Source organism: Camponotus vicinus, unplaced genomic scaffold (genome assembly GCF_025532165.1).
Source record: "Camponotus vicinus isolate PSW18456_S1 unplaced genomic scaffold, iyCamVici1.0 SCAF_13, whole genome shotgun sequence".
Taxonomy (NCBI): domain Eukaryota; kingdom Metazoa; phylum Arthropoda; class Insecta; order Hymenoptera; family Formicidae; genus Camponotus; species Camponotus vicinus.
The window spans coordinates 6,232,467-6,256,950 of record NW_028141949.1 but is presented as its reverse complement, the minus strand read 5'-3'; the positions used below and the strand labels follow the sequence as shown (position 1 = coordinate 6,256,950).

Sequence of the window (24,484 nt, the reverse complement as noted above, 5' to 3'; positions counted from 1 at the left end):
AGAAAATGTATCGAAAAATCAGGACAACTCTTCAAATCAATTCCTCGGAATACTTGTCAATTAGATCTAAATAAAACAACGAGACAATTCAACATCGCATCTTATTAATGACGTACCGTGTTCCCTATTATTTTATTTCAAATCATTATTATATAAAAAATATATTTCTCTCTTAAAAAAGCGAAAGGGAAAAGTTGGTTCGCATAAAATTGCATAACTTTTTTTTTTACAAATTGTAATCCGAACGGTAATTTTTGCATGCAAATTCAGTTGATTGGTTGCTCCGCTTTTCCGCGAAATTACCAGTGAGCGTAATTTCATATCTGTATAAATTGCGATCTCAGCGGGAATGAGCTCGGCGGTTTATCCAATGTCCTGCGAATTCCCACGTGCGCGGCAACGGAATTTACTGTAACGACGGATAATTCGAGCGAGATAAGAGACACTCAGGGAGAAGGCGGGGAGAGGGTGGAAAACGGTTAGATTTCGTCCCGAAACAGTAAGCTGCGCTATAGAACGATGCATCTTGAAATGATACGCCTCGTAACAATGCGCCCGGGAACAGTGGACGAAACGATAGTTCTCTTATAGCGACACTTAACTGTATAAACTAAATGTTCTAGATAGCCGACAGCGAGCAACCTTTTAATTAAATTCTATTGCGAGTCTCAACTCGGTCGATTTTCTGTTTGACAACTCGACGGGGACGCGCTCATCTGTCACAAGCTTGTAATTTTTATTATTAAGAGAAAGAATAAAAGTTTTGATAAAGCAAACTTCTCCGACGCCAAAAAGAAAATATATAAACTGACGTGCACTTGGCTCCTTTTATATAAAGGCCAATTAGTCTCAGCTGCGAGACGAAACAAAGACGGCCGTAAAATAATCGTCAGCCGCTCGTCGAAGGGCCATGCCGCGTTATTTCTGGAGTATTGCTCGATGCTGCGTTTATACATGTTACACGGGCGTTTAAATGGGGGTTTGATGTCGAAATAAATATTATTAACACGTGGCGGACACGTTATATCACGCCGTACAATTCCGCTAGTCAAGTTTTGCCTTCTTCCGATACCATCGAAAATGTGAAAATCCGCGATCGTTTTATTTGCCTGCCGCAACAAACGTTTTGGATCCATTAGCGCCCGTCTTACGAATAAATATTGGCGTTGCTTGCTGCCAACCATGAAAACTATTTTTGATCAATTTCAGATACATAAGCATTTGGAAAAAACACGGATACTCTAATTATTTGAAACAGTTACATCGATAAAATATGATACTTCTAACTGTTAAAAATTAATCTTACAAGTACTATTTAAAATATTTTTATTAAAATTATTAAAATCATATAAATAAAGGAGAGAAAGGGAAAGAGAATTTATTTTGCGGTAAAGTTATTAAAAAAATTGATTAAATGGAAGTAATCTTTAATTTAATTCCATTTTTGATGAACCGTATCTTAAATTCAGATCATCATATAAAAATATGATATAAAATAAAGAGATTTATCATTAAATTTCTATTTTTACGGGAGAAATATAATATAAGATACAGGTTGACCTAACAGTGTACTGATGAGCTTCGTAAAATAAATATATATAAAGTCGTAGAAGTGGTCGTTACTTTGGTCGAATCTGTCGGCCGTAAAGCAACCGAACGGTTGTTTAACATTGGAGTGTCAAGCGCGAAGATACCAGCGGGAAAGTCTTGTGGAGAGAAATTTATGTTGGAAATTATGCGGAGGACGCGAATGCGCGACGATTGCTGCAAACTTAAGTTTATATTATTTGCATCGCGTCATGTAAGAAAAAAAAGAAATCTGAACGTCGTTGTGTGTCTAATAAAACGGTCCTCTTAACGAGCTCGCGACGGAGTCGTTGCAGTTTCCCTATAGACATTTTGACCTCCTTACAGAGATCTCTTCGCGAGATATCCCATTTCGCACGTTAATAATCCTCACGTTATATTTCACACCTCTAGCTTCAAATTTTCTGATGATATCTTAGCTATTTAATGAATCGAGGCTACGGCGCGTAAAAGATGAGCCTGAAAACTGTTTCAACAAAACACGATTTCACGAGCCAACATTCTTCTTGAATAAATTTAATTTATAAGGCGTATAGATTACATTACATGATTATATATATATGAAAACTATTATTTTTTTATTTTAATTTAATATTATTATTATTATTTTAATTTAATATTATTTAATTTTAATTTGTTATTATTATTATTATTATTTTAATTTAATATTATTATTATTATTTTAATTTAATATTATTTATTTTTAATTTATTATTATTATTATTATTATTTTAATTTAATATTATTTGCCAACACACGCTATTATTATTTAATTATTATTCGAAGAGAAGCAATTATTATTAGTTATTCCGAAACTGATTTTTCTGCGCGCGTAGCTTGATCTATAAATCTTCTCTTATAGAGAATGTTCACGCGTAATATTTAATTCGAATTCTTTCGTGCTAAATTAATATCAGTAACGTGATAATTAAAATATTCGTTCCGTTTTAATTAAAGATTCATTTTAATTAAATAATCGCTGTCGTTAAATGCGAGATTAAATATAACGTTGACTGACGATAGATTAATACATTCCGGGGTTTTTGGCGAAGGAGTGCTTATAAGAAGCTCTTTAAAGTTCGATCCCGATCAGCTGTTCCTTTGTTGCGCGATGCACTTGGGCAAACGAGTGCACTTACGGACTTTAAAATCTCGTACAGCCCGGCTAAAAATCTATTCTCAGCAGCGTGAAAGCCACTTCTATGTGGACGCAATGGAAATTTACTTACCGCAATCGATCAACTCGGATGCACGCACACGCTTATGTTAGTTACAGTGATTTTAATGAGGCCGCGCGACGGGAAAAGTATCTAATTATATAAACGAATCGCTGACGCGTGTTCTCCCTTTTTATAGCTCTACCATGGCGGTGAAGATAATTACGAATGCTGTAAGCGTGGCAACATGAAGCGTCCTAAAAATAGCGTACATCGGCCCTAAAACATTATGTTGCGATCAGTCATGATTGAATATCAGTCACATGACAACAGTGTCTTAATCGCACTCACTAGGTATCGATAATGATGTGCCTTCAATTGGCATCTGTTTTGAGAGACATTTAAATGAAATAACATGTCGAAATATCTACATACCTTTAAAAGATATGTGACTTTATAACGCAGATATAGTCGTCACGAGGAAAGGTTGTGTTTGTTTAAAGATATCTCTTCTCGTGTCTGACAACTGTTAATATAGACTAAAATAAACAGTAAACGTACAAGATATAATTTGACGAGACAACCCTGTGTAATTTCAGTTGATTTCGCCGAATCTAGAACGACCGAATTTATAACTTTATGTCGCACATTGCGCGAAGTAACATGTAGTTAAGTTAAAGCGAAATATAACACACGTAACACATCTCGCAGATGATCAAATAAACTGGCGAACGATATTATTTTCGAGATGTTCTTAAGATTGATTTTGCTTTCCTGGGCAATTTATATTTCGTTGTATCATTCGTTACACTAAACGCAGTTGCTAATCGCAATCATGTATCAAGGTTTCCATTTTTAGATTTCAGCAATCAGACGTAATCTTCAGATGAAATTGAACCTGTAAATCGAGAGCTTTGTATTTTTTGGCGAAATTAATAATCGTACGATTGTGTTATATTTAATCCAGAAATTTTTTTTTCAATGATTAATCCACGCTTTATTTCATCGATCTGGAATTGTATTATAATTAATTAATTGTTATTTATTGTATATAATTAATTATCCGATACTTTGAATTTAATTAAAGATCTCTTAATTATAGATTGAAAAACTGCAGAAGATGCAATTTATATTTATATTTAATTTTAAATACCGCTACTAAATATTTTACTCTGATATATGGAAAATATTCCTTGCTTGAGTGTGCTAACTAGTAACTCTTGAAAATTCGATCTATTATTGGATATCTTGCTTTATTCTGGGATGTCTGACACGTTACATAAATCGCAACGTAAATTGTCAACATAAAGTCAAAACTATAGACTGAAAATGTGTGCCTTTTGGAAACTTCTTAGAGACACCTGACTCAATTTAACTTGACATTAGAAATCAAGCAGAGACAAACCCAGGCAAAGATTGCGTCAGATTCTGGCAAGGGAGGAAGAGAAGACGGATACTTACGTACATAGTCGATTACATAGACAGAATCGAGACGAGCAAATATAGCTATTACGCGACAGACGGAGAAAGACAGGATGTTCGAACGTTGAACGTTAAACAGTATTATTTATTCTGACATGATCACGTCGTTGTGGATTTGTCAATGGCATTTTTAGCGTCACGCGACGCAAACATAACGTGACGATTGTATTATCTTTGTAAGTCACGAGAAAAAAACGCGGCATTTTAAGTGAAGATAATTTATTACTGGCAAGATTCTTTCGTATGCACATGTACACAAATGGCTTTCTCCCGGACTACGAAAGATTCAATAAATTAATGTTCATCTAGCTACGTAGATTAACAATTCTAAAAAAAGATCGGTTATAGCACTTTTAATCTCGGATTGTTGGAAAAAGACGATCGGACGTTAGAAAAGAAATTATCATTTTTTTTTTCATGAAATTAGCTTTTTATTTTAGCGATGTAATAATTTAATTGCTCCTATTAATTACAATTCCGTCTTTACACGAATAGAGAGATTTTATGGATACCTAAGACTATGTAAGGAGGTACGTAGAATGGAAGTTTGGCATTTCTATTGACTAGATTTTTAGAACTATACATACGTATGGATTTTTTTGGTCCTTTGAGGTAAAATGTGTTTAGAACGCGCGAAATACTTAAGAAATACTCGAGAATTATTTTGTCGTAAAGTTATACGTATCAGAATCTCTTAATAAATATATAAATAAATAAATCATCGCACACAATATACAATGTAAACAAGACAAAATAAGATTAGCTCTTTTGCAAGTCTCCTTAGATTTATCCTGCAATTATGTCTCGATTATAACAATTTATACCTATGTCCATAGTAACAAGCATAACAAATAATATTTTATTTATATTTGGATTCAGCGTCTCTATCGCTGAACCGCAATCGTCATTATTATACCTCTGCCCAGCTTTACTATATTTTTGGACCCAAATAGCGTTAATTCTTAATTGTTACTTTTTTCATTATCCAAGAGTACGGAAATGTCTTTTAGCGCAATTAATAGAATAAACTGTGGAAACGATACAATTCAATTGTATCTAAACACTATTCAGTTTCGCACGATTGGTCCTTTCAACTGCAAAGAACGAGGAACTCGACAAGTATCTCGAACCATTTATTTAGGATTGAAATCTTAATCAATGATTGATGAAATTGCCGATATCGCATTATCGTATTATAAATGGCATTCTAATGACGAGTCCAAAACTCGTTTTTCCGATAATCCTACTCTTAATTCGATATAAAATCAGGTACTTCTAAAAAGAGTCCTCCCTATTAAGAGCCATATTTTAACCTCGGATGGGAGAAGAATATTATAATATATAATATATAATAGATGGTATGATCTACCTTGAAATATTTGTAATTTATAAATATATTTTATTGTTAAAAGATTAATATATGCCGATTTAATATCCCTGATATTATTTAATCTTCGGTCACTTTGACCAATCTGAGACTCTATTTTATAATATAATATAATATCTTCATCGCCCAATATATGCTACGATATTAATATATTTGAAAGATAATCTGAAATATCTAAATTTTTCTCACTGAACAATATTGAGTTATTCGAAAATTTTCAATTTGCCATTGACACTCGTTTTCTGTTTCTCTTTTCTGGTACATATTACGTGTAAAATGATAAAAGTCTCACTCGCCACGAGAATATTGCGGGCCTCGCAATATTCTGGATTAATTTAAAGCGAAGGATTATAGTTCATTATATCACACGGCGCATAATTTGGCGCAAACACATCCGTGTATCCTATATAAAATATTTTAAATAGAAACAAGTATCTCTGCTAAATTAATTACGTGCGATTGAGTGCGAATAAATAAATCAGATGTTAAAAGCACAAATACCATTTTAATATATTTGTACTTCCAGCTATACGCATTTATCCATAAAATATTGAATATCTACCGCAAACACTCGGGGGTTAATTAACGAGGGGCATGTTCAAGCTCGATTCTCGCACGGGAAAATCTTCCTTACAGAACTTTCCCGATAACGGCGACGATGCGGAACGATTCGTACCAGCGGAAGATCGATCCGCGAGTGCATGCGAGCACTAAACGTTTCATCAGATGACTAATAAAAAACCGGCCTTGACATTGCCGAACGACATGGAGGCAGTCTTATGTGCATCTTTATGTCCCATTATATGGCAAATGTCTCCTATTTCCTCACTCGATGTACTCCATCTTTTCGCTTAATTCTACGTGCGCGAGCAAAGTCCGTATCAAAAAACAACGTTGACGCATTTTCACTCCTCGCCGAGACTTCCGTCCGGCTGGTTGTCCTCGTCGTCGTCGATCGAGCTCGATCATCCGGGCGGCGTCTTCTTCTGCTTCGTGAGCTCTAATAACACCGGATAGTGCAGATCCGGGCAGTATTCCGGATTGTTTTCCAGCAGCTCCAGATGCCGGGACCATACCGTATCGTCGTACAGTTCCGTTTGTCGCGCTATGAAACCGCGTTTGATCGACGCCTCGGCAAATTTCTGGAATGTCGTCCCGCGTCTGGGTGCCATCACTAGAGCGATCCCGTCGTCGGCCAGCCAGCCGTAGATCGTCTCCACGAGGTCCAATCGGGCGTCGTCGAAGAAGAGGCAGTCTGCGCTCAGAATCACGTCGTAAAGACCCAGTGGCAATCGCTCATCCTCGTCGCCGTCCACTGTCCGCGTCTACATCGAAAAATCACAATCGGGAATCCAGATTTCAACCCGGCGTTAGGAATGAGATCAAATCACTATGCGTATTCGGGAATGTCGACTCAAATCGAAGTACGAGTATCGCTTCCATCGAAATCGAATGAAATTTGAAGAGCAAAATTCGCCTCGTACATTTGTAAAATACTTACAAAAAGAGTTTGACACAACTCGTAGGAAATTGGAAACTTTTTATTAACGTAAGATGGCTCGAATTAAACTTATAATTATTTCCCGTGGCGAATAAAAAACGATTATAAAGAAATACAATAAGCTTTCAAAACTTTTAAAATAATTCTTTTTTAATAATTCCCTAATATCTTTAAAATCGAAAAAGTTATAATTATAAAAATCATTATTTCTTACAATCCAAAGATAGTATTATAGTCATCTAAAATATTGTGAAAAAGAATAATGTGTTTTATTTGGGACGAAGCAATCTACTGTACAAAAGATGTTTCATGTAAAGGATGATTTAAAGAGAAGAGATATACATTTCTCGAAAAATATATATAAAACTTATCCGCGATATTTTATATGATTTTATCTCGATCAATAAAGTAATTAAATTCGCCAATAAAATAACAAAAAAATCAAATTAATCAAATGAATCAAGTTAAACCGTATCTTTAATAAACAAATTGAAAAGAAAAAGATTAGAGGAACCAATCGCAAATGTCAGATACGTTGAAAAAAAATTCAATCGTTCAACGTCAGGTTTTTCAGATAAATTCAAAGATAATTTTCGCGTAGATAGACGAGTGTGCGGGTGTATATGTGTGCGAAGCCGAATATCCGTTTTTACAATTAATCTTAGTCAATCGTTCGAACAATCTCCGATTTTGTCTCGACGCTGCACGATCTCGGTCGATCCCGACCAAACGGAAATTTCCCACGAAAAAGATTGCGCGGAACTTTACGATCTGCCGGAAGAACGCAGAGGCTACATTATGGAGGCTACCGGAAATGGAGCTAAGGTTTAGCCGGAAATGTCCGAATGGTGCGTCCATATATCCCGCCGGGGTATTACAATGATCACGCGGGGATTCTACACTCCCATGTGGATACATTTATAACGAGAGAGGAGGATACACATGTACAAAAAACATTTTCTATCTACCTACCTATCTCTTTTTATCTTTTTATACACATATGCAACATAAAAATATAATATAAAGAGCAATATTGAAACAGTACCATAAATATCTTATATAAAAAATACATTAAAAAAAATAAATATCATATAATATTGAATATTTAATTTGCAAAAAGATTGTTTGTTAAATAAAAAAATTAATTTAATATTTAAAATAATTTTATCCAAGATGAATTAAATATTTGGACTTGTATTAGGTTTATGTCAGATTTTCTTTCCATATATATTTCCGAAGATATGCCTGTGACAGGCATATTATATATAGTACCATGACATTTCGAACATGCAGCGAGAGCACGTGTCTTCGTTACGTGACCCTATGACCCTAGCACGTGCTTCATGAAACATTTTATTCATACAATATCTACTTCACGATATTTCGCAGATGTCGTAAGTTAAAAATTATTACTCCGACTTATCATTTTGCCAAATTGATACAATTTCTCTCGTATCTTTAAATTTTCCCGACTTGTGGAGCAAGCTTTTTCGCGTTCTGCGAAAATAACAGACTCGTCGTCGCGCGATCGCAAATCGCTTTCACCATCAATTCTAGAATCGCGATTCCCGATTTCTTTACGGTATAAGGTTCAATTTTTCCATTCATCGACTCGCGATGACCGCGATGACTCATTGATCGTGGCAACGAGTAGCATAGGATGTGCAATCGCGAAACCAGGCGTGTCGACGGTTAGCGAACTCTTCGTCATCGTCCTCATCGCTGATGCGGATCACGTCGGACTTGGGAGTTTACGAGACGCGTTATTCGATCGTTGGAGTAGACGGACCACGCTGAATTCTCGGCGGCCGCGATTAGCAAAGTTGACCCTTGCAAATCCCAATGTCACTTGCACAGATCCTCGGAACTCGTACAAATGCGGGCGCTTAATGTTTTTTGAATTTCCATGATACATTCGTAAAATCCATTACATGTTACTGGGAATTTGAAAGATCGAAAACAAAGTATGCGTTTTACAAAAAATTTCAATACATCATATATATTTTTTATCATAATTTTCGATGATTATTGATTTATTTTCTACTCCCAAATCCGACGTAATTTATTCTTGGATTATAATTTATGATAATTTATTTAAATTTATTAATTTATTCTCTCGTCTATAGTTTATGATGATTATTAATTTAATCTCTTGGTTAATAACACGACTGTAGTTTTATTTAATGTAAATTCTAATATAGACATAGGCTTGCGTCACGTAATGTAAAAACTGAAAAAATACCCTTTTTATTAATATCCTCAATATTTAATTTCCGGCCTCTTTGTGACCGCACGTGCCAATGCTGCAATATTCTTGTCCAGCTTCAATATCGCTCCGATGTTGCTTTGAGAATATGCTTTTTCCACATGTATTACGCGTTCGCGGCCCTCTGTTCACAGGAATCTGATGAAATACGGCTTATCGAAAAGCGATGGGAACACGTTTCATATCGAGAAAATAAAGATGTTGAATTAATATGTATTATGATACTACAAAAAAAAATATCGCGCCACCATCTACGACCAGAAGAAATAGAAGAAGTAAAATCGATAAAAGAAGAAAGTTTTATAGCTACATAAATTATCGAACTTGTCGGAATAATTCAAGAAACGATCTACGACCTGTCGAGTACTTTCTCGACGTAAAGTTTGAAAATTATTCGCAATGCGGTTCTCATCGATTCTCGGCCGTTCGCCGATCTCGCGATCTAAGAGCGCTATTTTAATCGCGCGCTCCCAGTTTCGAACTCCAGACCGACTCGAGGAAGCGATATCTCGCAATTGGACATTCACCTTAAGACGGTTGCCATTGACCGCCGCCTGTCTGAGGGCCCTGGCAGCCCGGGCCCACTGCACGACGCCGCACTCCACCAGATGCGTCATGTCATTCCTGGCGACGATGCAGCGCACGTTGTCGACGCTGGTCACGTTGCCGTCCGTCAGCGTCACTGCGCTGGGATTGCAATACTTGGCGACGAGCACGCCGGCGAGGCAGCTCATGCCGCCGCCGAGTTCGAGGACGCTACGGTTGCGGCAGAGGCCGCGGTTCCTCAGCAGGTAGTAGGCCAGACACTCCTCGGACGGCCACACGCAGACGTTGCCGGTGTTGTTGAAGCCGATCAGCTCGCTCGCGGTGAAGCACTTGCTTATTCGACGTATCTGCACGTCGTACGACCGGCCGTCCAGCCGGGTCGAGTACTCGCACCAGCTGGACTCGCCGTCCGTTGGTGCGTTTACCAACGGTGCGCATTTGAGTAAACCGAAGCTGGTGAACCGCCTCACCGATACCTCCTCGTCGGACTCGTTGCCGATCGGCTCCGGCGAACCTGTCAGCGCCCTGGCCAGGATGCGCCATCGACGCTGAGCGCGAGTGCTCTTCTTCGAGCTGCGAGCGTCGTTGGTCTCGATCGAGGGTGCTTCTCGACGGGGTAAAATCTCCTGCGACATGTCGCGATCGGTAGCATCGATCGAAATTCGATAACGTCCACCTTTCAAATTTTTCTCGATATTACTTGTATATCCTGGATTATTTCTTTAATTTCGTCGGAGACTTTAACTTGGTCTCGAGCGACTCTCACTTTCGCTGCTGCGAACTCGTGGAAGGCACGTGGGAGCGACGCGTGGTCCTCCTTATCGCTTGTCAACAGTTCGCCGATTCGGAGTCGAACGGAATCGGCGCCGTCGTCCTTCTTCCCGCGACCGGTCCAGACACATATTTCCCCTCGGAAACAGTGGTTCGCCCCGGGGGCGGGCGGCTCTCGCCCGGCAAGGACGGGGATGGACGAAGGGACGGGCCAAGACTAAAAGCACCAAGTCAAGTTCTAACTCGCGCCACGCGGACGACGAGCGTTCTCCACGAGCGTTGGCTCGGCGCCTGCGCGGCTTCTCTTTCTTTCTCCTTCTCTTTCTCTCCCTCTCTCTCTCTCTCTCTTGCGGCTTCACGCCGGTCCACCTTTCGCACCGTTCGGCGTCTCTCCGCGGATGTTCCCCGGCGTCGGGTCCCCCGTGCGTGTCTGCCGCGCTTTCGTAAAGATCTTCTGGCGCGCTGTCGCTCGAGCCGCCGCGTGATTCCAAATTAGCCCGAGCTTATCCAAGCTCCGAAGCTCAATGGCTAATCACTCAACAGCGAATCCGTATAATCTGTAGAAACGGCGTACGCCAAAATTCGGAGCTTCTCGAGGGGAGAAGCGTGATGGATTACACGCTGACGTTCGATAGATTTATCGTTCGAACAAAAGAGCCATGCCATAAAAATAACGTAAAACGTTATCGCTCGCGCTTTTATTGCACGGAAGAAATTATTAATTCAATTTGACCGGGCAAACAGCACTTATCGTTTGTCGTTTCATTAATGATGCAGAGAGAATAAGCGAGAGCATAAGACGGATAAACGCGAGGAACGCGAGATAATAAATCAGCGGTAAAAATAGAAACAATACGCGGTTTATCATTTTTCTCGCGCGTATCAAATTTTATTATTTTTATATCCTATTAGAGTAATAATGATGTTTGCAGTTGGCACGTGTTCAATGTTTTACTATTATTTCTTCCGCTGTCGGCTCTCGTATGTTATAAGTCTAGTTATTTTCTATTTTTATGATGCACCTTGTTTCGTCAATCTACCGAAACTACGAGTGCCATAACTTCTCGATAAACGGAATGCCAGAATAGCATTGAATATTCGACAGGTGTTCCAGTTTTACCAAGTTTTAACGATGCGTGGGCTTCTGATAACAAGCGTATGCGACGAACCATAATCCATCCGCTTTAAATTTTCCTTGACAGTTTATAATTGGTTTTATATCTTATAGCTTTAATCAATTCTTGTACGCACGTTGATTGATTGATTTCGTTTTTATTTTTCCCCTCGATTCCAACACGAAACATTGCTTTACCTCTAGATATATTGAATATATTATTATAATAAAAATACAAAAAAAAGAAGGAGAGAGGGAAAAGGAGGGGAAACCGATATTAAATGCCCCGTTATAATATACAGCTGGCTTATCCGAGCGTATCATATGCCTGATCCAACATCAGTAACTGATGGTCACTTTTCGTGTCGTGCCAAGGCGCAAACACATTAAACTGTCACTAAATTAATGTTTAAATTTTGGCCAAAGTTTCCTGACGAACGACGAAAGTCACATTTGTTAATTGCTCCTTATTTGTTTACGCGATTTTATGCTTCAGATAATCGCTAGCTCCATCGAAAGCAGAAGGAATATTGAAATGTGGTTATTTTCATTGTTGATCATATGCACAGTTCAATATTAATCATGTAAATGTATGATAAAAAATATATACATAAGTAATTTTTATTTATTTTCGAGTTTAAGGAAACAAAATAATGTTATCCCGCATTTGATATCACGCAATCATATCGATATAGAATTTATTCAATCTATCGTACGTGAATAATTTATTAAGTAAACTCAATGTGTATATACTATCTAAAATCTAAAATATCCAATTTAAACAATTCATTATTCAGTTAAAAGCAACATTGGAAACACACACATTATGTATTTATAAATATCTTCTACAATAATTCAGTATTTCAACTAAATGTAACGAATCTCATATAAAATGTAAATAGTATACGAATATATGTTTCATTTATCGCGATTTGACTCAGAACCTTAATTTCAGGTACGATGTAGAATGTAACATAAGTCATTAGCGTAAATCATTAAATTCTCATTACCTGTGTATATCTTTATAATTATCGAAAATATTTAAATGTTTTTCATCGTTCAATGGATTAGATTTCAGAAGAAAGTTTACACAGAATATTCGATAATTCTTTACTCGGTGACAAAATTTGGAAGCAAGCCAAATTATGACAGCCGAAACATATGAGCATAAGTATGAACATGTGCGCATAAAAAAGCAACATTTTATTCGTAATACTAATGTTAATTTATGCAAATATATAATCTAAATATAAATATGTAATCTAAATATAAATACCATAAATATTTATTTTGGTAGGATATAAAAATCGCGTAGAATTTTAGGTTTTTAATTATTCTTAAACAGTACGTGTTGCGCGAGATTACTATAAAAAAATTGCATCTTCATTACAAATAAATTCACAAGTAATCAACAGTTACATTTTTCGTTTCATATGGACCTTGCTAATACGAGCGAAATTCAATTTCCTCGGAAATATATTGCTAGGGATAAGCCTCGAAAATTGGATTTACTGTTGCTTGCTCAAGTTCCGAATTATTTGTACATTCGCGCTGCACTAGATGTTTTTTCTTTATGTGGCAATTATATATCGTATGTCTTATAAATACATAAAATTATTGATGATGAAAAAAACTCCAGTTTCATGGAAGTAAACATGGGAGAGAATCGTGAAGATGATACCAAAAGAAGCACTAAATGTATGTCTACGGTCTTTCACATCTCCGCTATATTATCGCAGATGGCTCGGATTTCTAGGTCCATTAGCGATTTATACGATGAAGCACGCATCAAAACGTCAAATGCCGGTACTTGCTTAGTTGATCCATACGTCCATTAAACCCTCACATGTCTACTTTTAAAAGTCAACTTTTAATTATTTGCGCAACTCTCTGGAATTCGCTATATTTATATATATCTTGGAGAGATATTGATCCCCCTGACGTTCCCTGTCGTGGCGCGTCGAATCGGTCCTGTCATAATTATAGCGAAATCTAATTTTCAGTGGTCAATGACACCGTTCCAAACGAATTCGTACGTGGAAACAGCCGACATAATCATATTTTATTTATACGGTTTATTTATACGAGAAACTTATACATTATAGAACTGAAAAATAAGCTTTTAACATTTTCTATAAAGGAAACGCTTAATATTTTTAATCACAAGAAAATAAGTGATAGGAAATTAACTATGAAAAATTAAAAATCTAATAATTCATTGGTTATAAATTTAATTATTTATAACATTGATAAATATACTCATATTTATACAATAGCATAGATATATTGACTGGATATTTATTTCGCAAATTTCATAGAATTGTAAATTACTTAAAAATTGAACTCATTTTCTTCATAAATATCTAGATATATATAAAATAAATTAATTAATAAAATTGCTTTGATATTTCAAAAAATTACCAGAAGTTCCCAAGAGACAGAAGCACATAAATATTAAATATTTGTCGATTTTTCACTTTCAAAGTTAAAGGATGCAACGGTGGAGTTTTTCGCGAGATACAATATTTCATATTGGAATTCGAAACGTATAATCCCGCGCAAATTCAATTTTATTAAAGGTCGTGATCTCTTCGCGGAGCTCCCGCGGTTTCCGCACGCGTATCTCCTGCGGCGCTTATGCAACTGCACCGAGGCTGCGGGCATGTACGTGTGCTATCTACTTTATATTGTTTGACACAAATAGGATCCAGTCGCACACTGGTACTCGTGGTTTCCGTTCCCCGTGTGAAGCCGATAGCCTCTAGGCGCTATGCCACAAATATATCTTTCCTCGGATTCCGTGACTCGAGAGTAGAAATTTGCATTATTTATTTCACTCTTAACACAATATATTTTATTATATTTTATATTGTATTGTGGGAATATGTGTTTAAATGTTTTTATTATTAAATATATTAAAATGCGCCTGGCGACAACAGAAAGATAATACCTTGACATATCATATGATGTATTATTTAAAGCGAAATAGGGAAGAATTCTTATAAATAGAATTTTCAAGTATAAAGAAAGCTCGTTCATATATGTTATTAATGAACCCTTCACTCCTTCTCTTTCTTTCTCTCTTTGTAAATGTATGTGTGCGCGATTAAATCTCCTTTTTTTCTTTTGCCCTATAACGCGTACTCGAAATATTTCACCTCCAGCACTCGCGTCATGTGCGACTGACATAAGATGCGCAGCGGCGATACTATTACTTGTATCTATGCAAATGTGCTTTCGGAGAGAAGACGCGGACACAGACAAGCGCATAAAGTCTGGCGCGATTCGATTTAACAGAGTCGGCAATCAAAATCGTGAGCGCTAAGAGTCGAGAAATCGATACGCATCAAGGATTAACGGTTTATACAGAATCGATTTTATGATGAAAATAATGTGCACGTAAATCTACGAGAGTTTAAAAAGAGGATATTATTATCGATATAAAAAGCAATTAAGGAGACATTATGTATCAAAGATACATTATGTATTAATTAAAGAGACATTATATGTTTTTAAATAATTCATTATTTATGTATAAGTATATATATTATAACTGTAGAATATATTCTTATTTAATAAAGAACAATGTTTTTAAATTTTGAAAGTATTATGAAAAACTCATGTAAAATTCATGAAAAAATAATGTAGTACAGACAATAATTCTGTGTCGTAAAATTTTTTAATTAACCTAATTAAAATATAATTTACTCGTGTATATAGGCAAAAAATTTTTTCTTTGAAAAATACTAAATTAATATAATAAATATTTGTAATCATATTCGATATTAGATATTCATGTAAATTTAATTATCTTTATATTTGTAATGTAAAGACAAGATTTATGGCAGTACAATTCACTGGAGTTGTGTAGGCAATAATACAGTCGTATAATCTGCAAAAGACATCTGCAGAAGACGTGCAGATCTGCAGATCCGCCAAATTGTACGGAAATTGATTCGTTCGATAATCACGAAAAATCACAGACTACAAATACAAATAAAAAAGGACCGAATATCTAAGATTATATTTAATTTCATTTAATTCTTATTTTCACACGCACAATTGTTGATTATTCGAAAGTATCATATATATATATATATATATAAAATATATATAAATTTTTAAGGAATGCAAATTGATAAATGTAATAAAAAAATGAATTCAATTCTTTTTTTTCGTTGAGATTAAATAAAATTAAAATAAGTTTACTTTAAATTATAAATTTTGCTTAACCTAAAGTTTAATTTAAATTCCGACGCTCTTTACTGACTTTCGCTAATTATGAGCAAAAACTAATTATAAGCAGTTTAAAATTCTTCAAAAAATATATGCTTCTTATATAAATATTTGTATATTTGTATATATGTATATATATATATATATATATATATATATATATATATATATATATATATATATATATATAGAGAGAGAGAGAGAGAGAGAGAGAGAGAGAGAGAGAGAGAGAGAGAGAGAGTGAGTGAGTGAGTGAGTGAGTGAGTGAGTGAGTGAGTGAGTGAGTGAGTGAGTGAGTGAGTGAGAGAGAGAAAGAGAAGTTTCTACCTTTTTGTTTGAGAAAAGTCAATTTCAAATCGATCAATAAATTTATAATTTATAGTAAAAATTATATATGGTAATTTTACATGCCCTATATAAGTTTATATAAGTATATAAGTTTATATAAAAATGAGGATAGGAACTTACGCGAGATACATAATTACGCGAGTGTCTAGCAGAAACAAAGCTGAAAAATTGGAAAAAGTCAACGGGAAGAAAAGTCGCTAGCAGAAAAGAAGGGAAAAGGGGAACAAAATGAAGACAAGCTGTCGCAATGTAGACGCGGTAAAGCGGTATTGCGGCGTTTCTCTGGCAAGGGTAGCGACGCAATGCGTCTAGGCGTCTCGGGTCAGGAAAGTTACGTGACGACGTGAACGACGTCAGCGACGTCCGAAGGAGGAGAGACGTCGCCGTCGGGGAGGCATGTCTTTTCCTTTCGGCTTTCGGCTTTCGGGCTTCGCTGACAATCCCGCATGGAAGCAAAAGCGGCTGTGTTGGCCAATGACGAGTGCCAAATGCCCCACATTCGCTTATTAAGGACAGGAGCAGATACCATGAGGCGGACAATGGAGCCGCTATCGCCGTCAAGAACGGTGCATCCTTCTGTGCAACTCGACACAGTTACAGATGCAGTTGTGACAGATGCACACGAGACGTTCGAATTTAATGGATGACCGATACTATTCGATACTTCGTATAAAAGCATCGGTATTTGTACAGTAATCAAGAAAATAAATCTGTACGAGAGTAAATTTTCAAGGAATGCAAATTGATAAATGTAATAAAAAAATGAATTCAATTCTTTTTTTTCGTTGAGATTAAATAAAATTAAAATAAGTTTACTTTAAATTATAAATTTTGCTTAATCTAAAGTTTAATTTAAATTCCAACGCTCTTTACTGACTTTCGCTAATTATGAGCAAAAACTAATTATAAGCAGTTTAAAATTCTTCAAAAAATATATGCTTCTTATATAAATATTTGTATATTTGTTCAAGACACGCCACGTGTACACTTTATAACGGAAAAAGCTTCGCTTAGATAGTCAAACGATTCTAATTTCGGTATATCGTTAGCATGTGGCTTTATTGCGATAGGGTGCCGAGTTTACGCACGTGAGAATCGACGAGATAACACGCCCATACTCGTGTCAAGGAAGTTTGTATTTTTAGCAGATACGGATAATGCGACTGTAAGCTACGCACAGTAAAATGAAGACAGAGTAAACGGCATAGTAATGTGAATAGGATATCGTATGTGTATTTGTGTAATGGGTAAAATAAAAAATTCAGACAAAATACAACGATCGAAAGAGAAATTGCTTCCCGAAATAGTCCTCCTCAAGAATTCTACTCCGAAGTTCTATTCCAAAAGAGTTGATAAAACAACGTCAAAGAGAAACGGACGCGGATCAATGAACGAACTTTGATTCTACTATCTACAATTACAGATTTATTCGATTAATTCCAAAAGAGTTGATAAAACAACGTCAAAGAGAAACGGACGCGGATCAATGAACGAACTTTGATTCTACTATCTACAATTACAGATTAATTCGATTAATTCAATCGAATTAATCGAAATATATCAGTAAAGAAACTAAAAATATAAATGAAAAAAAGATTATTAAAAAAGGAGTAATTATTGTGTGCAAAAAATTTAATTAATTAAAAATAATTATAAAAATTAGGAAAAAAAAGTATATATAAAAGTATAAAAAGCAAATTTAAAAAGAATACAAAACAGAGAAAGCGGCTAATATAAACAGGAATAAAACAAGAAATTTTAATGCCAAGACGAATTGTCCGATCAATACGTGCCTATAGTCTGTCGCACACGCGTCATAATTACACGTGAAAGGAATGTCGCGGATAGATATGCAGTCGAATAGATATGGAGTCGTGGAGGTGGAAATCGCATTATGCAAAATACACCTAAGCCGTATGTACACGCGACGATGTCTGCAAACTTTTCCCCTGTCACGGATTCGCGCACGTGAAGCAGGAATAGTGATTCGCTTCACGAGAATCACATAATGTGGCAAGCCCACCGTTATCAGCTAGGCCCAGATAGCTATATTATGCACGTCTATTAAGCTGGCACAGTCACTTCAGCAATCGAATAAAATTTATATATAAATTTAGTGCTCGTTTGTTGCTAATTTGGTGATTTATTCTCGATTTTGTTGCTTCAGCCGATTCGGAGAAAATAGTGGCTGTGTTATGCTTTAGATTAAAGTTAGCACAGCCAAAAAAAATTTTAAAAACAAAAAAAACCAATATATTTTTTTAGTCCTAATTTGCCAGTTTCTTTGCCAGATTCTGTATTTTTATTCACTTTCTTTATTTTTTTACTTGCTTCTGTAGTTACACTCATTTTCTTTATTTTCTCTCGTTTGCTCCCGTATTTTTTCTTATCTTTTCCATTTCTTTGTCTGCTATTATACTTTCTCCAAATGAATCGGAAAAAAAGAATAATTATGGCAAAGAAACATTTATTAAGCTGGCAACCACTCGTTCGGATCGATTTTTTGAAACTCAAACGTGAAGCAATAAAATCGAATTCATTAAAAATGACGAGCAACAAAATCATTGAAACGTTATCGATCGAGATATCTGATTAATTCTCAATTTCATAGTACTTTTTTAATATGAAGTAACTTTTTGGGGTGGTTTTTGGAGTTTAAAAATGGAACAAAAAATCGGAAATAGAGCAACTAATTAGCAACAAATTAGGATTAAAAAAGTATATCGGTTTTTTGTTTTTTAAATTTTTTTTTAGTGGCTGTGCTAACTTTAATTTAAAGCATAGCACAGCTACTATTTTTTCCGAATCGGCTGAAGCAACAAAATCGGGAATAGATCAACAAATTAGCAACAAAAGAGCACTAAATTTATATATAAGTTTTATTCGATTGTGCTAAAGTGGCTGTGCCAGCTTAATAGACGTATGTTATGCTATGATAGCTGCGGTAAGTAAATGTGATACGTAATTACATTGACGTTGCAATAAACACAGCCGAGACTATTACTAATTATACGAGTGATCGTTTTTTTTACGTAGTAAAATAATATTTTAATAAATATTACGTATTATAACGTAAAAATAAATTACCGGGGAGAGACATAAATTTTATTAATGTACCATGTGTTACGTGACACGTTCCGTTTTAATTCGCTGCGAGCTCGCCAAATGATGCGAAAAGCGAATTTGCCTATGCAAGCTGAGACGTAAGTCGACACACGATGAAAACACGCGAAACGTAATGCTCACATTTCACAACATAATTCTCTAGAAATAAGCGGAACAGCTAAACAAAAATCTTCTATCAATTTTTAACAATTTTCTAAATTTATCTTTTTTTAAACAATTTTTTTAGATACACGTAATTATGTAGTTATCTATTTCTTTTATAATATTGATAAATAGTTTTAGACCGTTAACAGCAGGTAATTGAATTTCCCTGCAGATACGCGAGAAAGGATATAATTACATCTTCTCTCTTCCAACATAATTACTGAACACGTAATTTATATTAGAGAACAGGGATACGTGTAACAAAAATCAATTACATATACGTTATATTTTGCCAAATTTGTACAATGTAATATAGAAAAGTTTACGATTGCCGGAAAAAAATTATATACATTCTAATAATAAATAATATTTTATATCAACTATTCCGATGATAAAATAACTATGACATATAATATAAAAATACTAGTTTTGCATTTTTCTTTCAATTTAAAGCGTTCTCATTTAAACGATAAGGAATATATTTTTCGGTGCATTTCCCTATGAAAGGATTTTACAGAAAAGGCGAGATATCAGAACATGCATGATATCGACATTTATTGTAAAATCAAGTGCCCTTTATGCACGTTATAGCGATGCTATAAATGAGACGAATGTTTTGTCGTATCAGCTATTGCGCCAAATAGCTTAAGATAAGAAATAAAATCTCTCGATATAAAAGTACATCTTACATTATTTAATATTTCTCTCTTAATTGAAAATTTAAAGCAAATATAGAGATTTTTTCACGCAAGAAAATTAGTGTAAACAATTAATTGTAAACAAATATATTACTCTTCCTTTAACTAATTTAATGTATTATTTTTTCTCTATCTAATTAATTTTTTTAATGTATTATTTTCTTCTCTAATTAATTTTTTTTAATTATGACAATATATAATAATTTTTATAATTTTTAATAATTCATAATAATTTATAATAATTTATTAATTATATAATCTATAATTGTGTACAAATCTTTACAACACTGCGAAATCTCTATATATTTATTTAATTATAAACTCGAGTAGCATTCGAATCTGAAGTGAGGTTAACGCGAAATTGTCCAGGACAGAAAGACAAGATAAAAAATTGCGTTACTCACATTTTCGAATCCCTGCCGACGATATTTCACGGATGTTTTATGGACGACGGCTCGATCCGGAGCATTAATCTTCATTCATCACTTTTCCAGAGGAAGGTAAGACACAAAACACTTGTTACGTTTAACGCGTACCTAACCTCGCAGCTTTAGGAGGGTTTTCTCCGCGTTTCTCACCGACTCTCGCTCTTCGACTGTCACTATCACGAGTTACAAACAAATGATATAACGCGATCGATTCCGATTCGTATGACGTAAATTGTAGTATGTAAATATATTTTGTGCAACACAAAATAATACAACGCACATTGACTTCCGCGAAATCCGACGCGACCGATTGCGATGTTAACTGTCACGTTTGACACAATGGCGCCATCTCTCGCCGAGACGAAATGTGTATTAGGCATGACATATAAAAAGTATATAGATGTAAATACATATATATGTTATGCTATTCTTTATCGCGACTTATTTCACGCGAATAAAGAGCGAAATATATTTGTAAATAAACTCGTCATCTCGATTATAAGTTAGTTAATTAAATTAAATAATGCGAAATGATATTCATTAATTATCAGAAAATAATTCCGTGATTTTATTTGATGTAATCGCGTCTCGAAAATTAATGTGTAATATATATAAATATATGGAACGCGTGATATCGCTACTTATTACCTGTTGAAATGTCACCGCACGAATGACAACAATGTGTGACCGCGCATAAACAATGATACGTCGCCGATTTTATACGCAGTCGAAAATTATTAAAATGTAATTCCAATTATACGACTTGCTCACCAATTAAATGCGAGACGAGATTTAGAATCGATCCGTGCGCGCTCGTGTCCCGCTGACGTTTCGTTAACGACTCCGAAACGACGTCGGCAACTTCACGTTGATAATTATTTAAAACATGACGATGTGGGCAATTTGAAAATCACAAACGAAATATAATATCTCGCATGCACAATACATTTCAAATAAATAAAAACGCAACATTGAATATTTATTATTTAATAGTAAATATTCAATGTTGCGTTTTTATTTATTACGTTTTGGTTATTCATAATTTTATTCCATTGTATATATTAAAAAAAACAAATTGCATTTCGATGCATATTGTTTGTATCTATGTTTTTATACATCTGTGGCGTGTTGGTATTTTTAAATTTGAGAATATAAGATCGAGAAATTTTTGTAGACTCCGTGTAATAAATATTAATAAAAAAAGGAATATAATTATGAAAGAATAAAGCCTAATCAAAACGCTTCTTTAATGTATTTTGACTGGTTCTTGCCATTTTATTTCCTTCTTCTTTAATTGAGAATATAAATCTTCTCATAGATAAGATATACAATGTAATATTTGAATAAACTAAATATCGAGCTATATAATATATATTATATATATATATATATATATATATATATATATATAAAATTATATATTATATAAATATATATTCTAAATTATATATAATTATATTATTAATTATATATTATAAATATATAAAATATATATATATCAATAATATAACGAAAACTTTCCATGATTAGAGGATTTCAAAATTTATATAAATTATTATAATTTCGGGAGGGAGGGGAATATATACTATAAAAAATAAAATATACGGGAAAATATATATGTGTATATTTAACGCGTGAGAAAAAAAATCGAAATCCTTCGAGGACCGTCCGACATCGCTTTGAATTTTTGCTCGCGACGAGCGACGAGCGACGAGCCATCTCGCGCGCAGGAGCGAGAAGAAATTCGTCGCAAACGGCGTTGCGGTAACAGCAATGCGTCGAATTCGGGCTCTCACGTTCGATCAATTCGGTGATCTAACCTCACACGGGCGCGTGCAATGCCGTTTCATTTATCATCTTGCGAGACCACGACTTGCGTTCCTCCCGAACAGGATGCGAATCGCGTGTCCGCACCGCGGTTGTTACGTGTACGTCTAAGGAAGCACGGGAGGAGCGCGCTACGCTAGTGTTGACGTATCGACGCATCAACTTTGTTATTGCGTGCCGCGCGTTATGACGTAGAGTGACTGCGAACGGCTGGGAGTCCAATATATCATGAGCAAACTTAGATTAGGGTCAGATTATATCCCCCTAACGTCGGAAGAGGACATGTCGAAGATCCGCGTCGTCGTACCGTTTTCCAAAGTGGCATGGCTCACCGTGTCACTGCCGTTCCTGGCGTTCGTTTTTTGCGTCGCCTGGTCGGTCCTGTATAATTTCGAGCACGCTACCTCCACTCATTGTCAGGTACGGTTATTGCGCGAAGCACTAATGACTGGCCTTTTCGTATGGATCATGGCCGAGATATCTTCCGTATTTTTGCATAACTGCATTTTTTACGATAAGCTTCTAGCACGTGGCATACCTTATTTCAACGTTTTCTTAAGTGTGGAGAAAACTTAATAGCGTTAATTAAGAGATTTAGAACATGCAAGTAATAATATTGTTGATTCGCAGAATTATATGCCTAAAAAATAATTTCGCTCTCCTAATGTGTAATTTTTATAGGTGTACAATTTTTTACCGTCTGTCTCGGCGACCATTGGTCATTACAGGCCTCAAAGAGACGTATGGAAAACTGCCATAGCACTGCAAGCGACAGTGAGAACTCTAGTGTTTATGATGTATTATCGTTATTATAAAGAACATGTTTATATCTGGGCACGATACTTGAGCAATGTTGCGCTTGTTATGTATGCCGTTGAAAATACATCTCTCGTAACATTGAGCTTTTGGACTTCCGATGAGAATTACAGTATGTAAAGTGAATATAAGAATTTGCATCAATATGCATACGAGTATTTATACATATTATGCAATGATAAATATATATATATATGTATATATATATATATATATATACGAATATTTATACGTATGCATATTAGTATTTATACATATTATGTAATGATTAATATATATATATATTATTTTTCTTACAGCGTTTCATAAAATGTCTTTCATAATGTTTTTGATAACATCTTTTATACACATGTTCCTAGCATATTATATTATGAGGAATTGCCTGAATATTGCAAAAGACTTCCATAATACTTCTTTGAAATGGAAGTGGAGATCAATGATGTTGAATGTATTTTCTACATTAATAGCATGTTACTTCTTTTATAGGCACAATAAGTATTGTGAACCTTTTGGTAAGGCAATATTAATTGATATTAATTCTTATTATCTTATGTGAAAAGTCACGCTATATATAAATTTCAGTATATTCTATGTTTGCTTTGAGCGAATATGGAGTTGTGATCTCAAATATGGGATATCATCTAACTGCAGCATTGGATTTTGCCACGACACGTTTTATGATATCAGGAAATAGGCTCAGAATTATCTAAAATCTTTTGATTCACAATTTATAATTATAGTATTATTATATATATATATTTGAATTTTATTGTATATTATTGTACATATTCTTAAAACTTAAAGTCTTCATATTATTCTCAACTTCCATATTAGAAAATTATTTCTTAGGTAATTTACATCAGAGGAAATATATTGACTAGCTCCTTTTTAGTGTGATTGCATTGCAAGTATTAATATTAGAGGTGTGAGATTAGATCACAAAATTTGTATAAAAAGAAATTTCTTATAATGTTTTAGATAAAATGCTAGGAAATATGACAAATACAAAATCTTGTATATTTGCTCCTTTTTGCTATTATCTTTTACGAC

The 24,484-nt window shown here is 34.9% G+C and overlaps 3 protein-coding genes across 4 annotated transcripts in view; 1 reads left to right on the top strand and 2 right to left on the bottom strand.

The window, feature by feature from the left end:
- Positions 1-21,125, bottom strand: part of LOC145964140 (uncharacterized) — a 32,309-nt gene extending 11,184 nt beyond the window's left edge. Inside the window, exon 1 of the mRNA XM_083086574.1 lies at positions 20,768-21,125. Within this exon, the coding sequence (XP_082942700.1) occupies positions 20,768-20,769 (2 nt within the window). The 5' untranslated portion in view covers positions 20,770-21,125. The remainder of the gene's footprint in view (positions 1-20,767) is intronic.
- Positions 5,746-12,956, bottom strand: LOC145964141 (calmodulin-lysine N-methyltransferase). Of its 2 annotated transcripts, none has more exons than XM_083086575.1 (4): positions 12,822-12,956; positions 12,084-12,314; positions 9,908-12,011; positions 5,746-6,938 (listed from the first exon to the last, which is right to left on the bottom strand). In XM_083086575.1, exons 3-4 carry the CDS (start codon positions 10,559-10,561, stop codon positions 6,579-6,581), a joined length of 1,014 nt encoding a protein of 337 aa, XP_082942701.1. In that variant the 5' UTR covers positions 10,562-12,011; positions 12,084-12,314; positions 12,822-12,956; the 3' UTR covers positions 5,746-6,578. The 2 variants fall into 2 exon arrangements, with proteins under 2 accessions (XP_082942701.1, XP_082942702.1); XM_083086576.1 differs by having other exon boundaries at positions 12,112-12,314.
- Positions 21,126-22,488: 1,363 nt separating the features above from the next.
- Positions 22,489-24,463, top strand: LOC145964142 (post-GPI attachment to proteins factor 2). Its single transcript, XM_083086577.1, has 4 exons — positions 22,489-23,038; positions 23,300-23,546; positions 23,734-23,946; positions 24,017-24,463. The coding sequence occupies exons 1-4, from the start codon at positions 22,847-22,849 to the stop codon at positions 24,142-24,144; spliced, it is 780 nt and encodes a 259-aa protein (XP_082942703.1). The 5' UTR covers positions 22,489-22,846; the 3' UTR covers positions 24,145-24,463.
- Positions 24,464-24,484: the final 21 nt, after the last annotated feature.

Bases quoted from the DNA above. Each gene is read 5' to 3' on its own strand.
- LOC145964141 (XM_083086575.1), bottom strand. From the start codon at position 10,561: ATGTCGCAGGAGATTTTACCCCGTCGAGAAGCACCCTCGATCGAGACC. The intron at 6,939-9,907 runs GTGAATGTCCAA...TTTTCGATGTAG, and splicing joins TCAATGGCAACCGTCTTAAG to ACGCGGACAGTGGACGGCGA.
- LOC145964142 (XM_083086577.1), top strand. From the start codon at position 22,847: ATGAGCAAACTTAGATTAGGGTCAGATTATATCCCCCTAACGTCGGAA. The intron at 23,039-23,299 runs GTACGGTTATTG...TAATTTTTATAG, and splicing joins CTACCTCCACTCATTGTCAG to GTGTACAATTTTTTACCGTC. The intron at 23,547-23,733 runs GTATGTAAAGTG...TTTTTCTTACAG, and splicing joins GACTTCCGATGAGAATTACA to CGTTTCATAAAATGTCTTTC.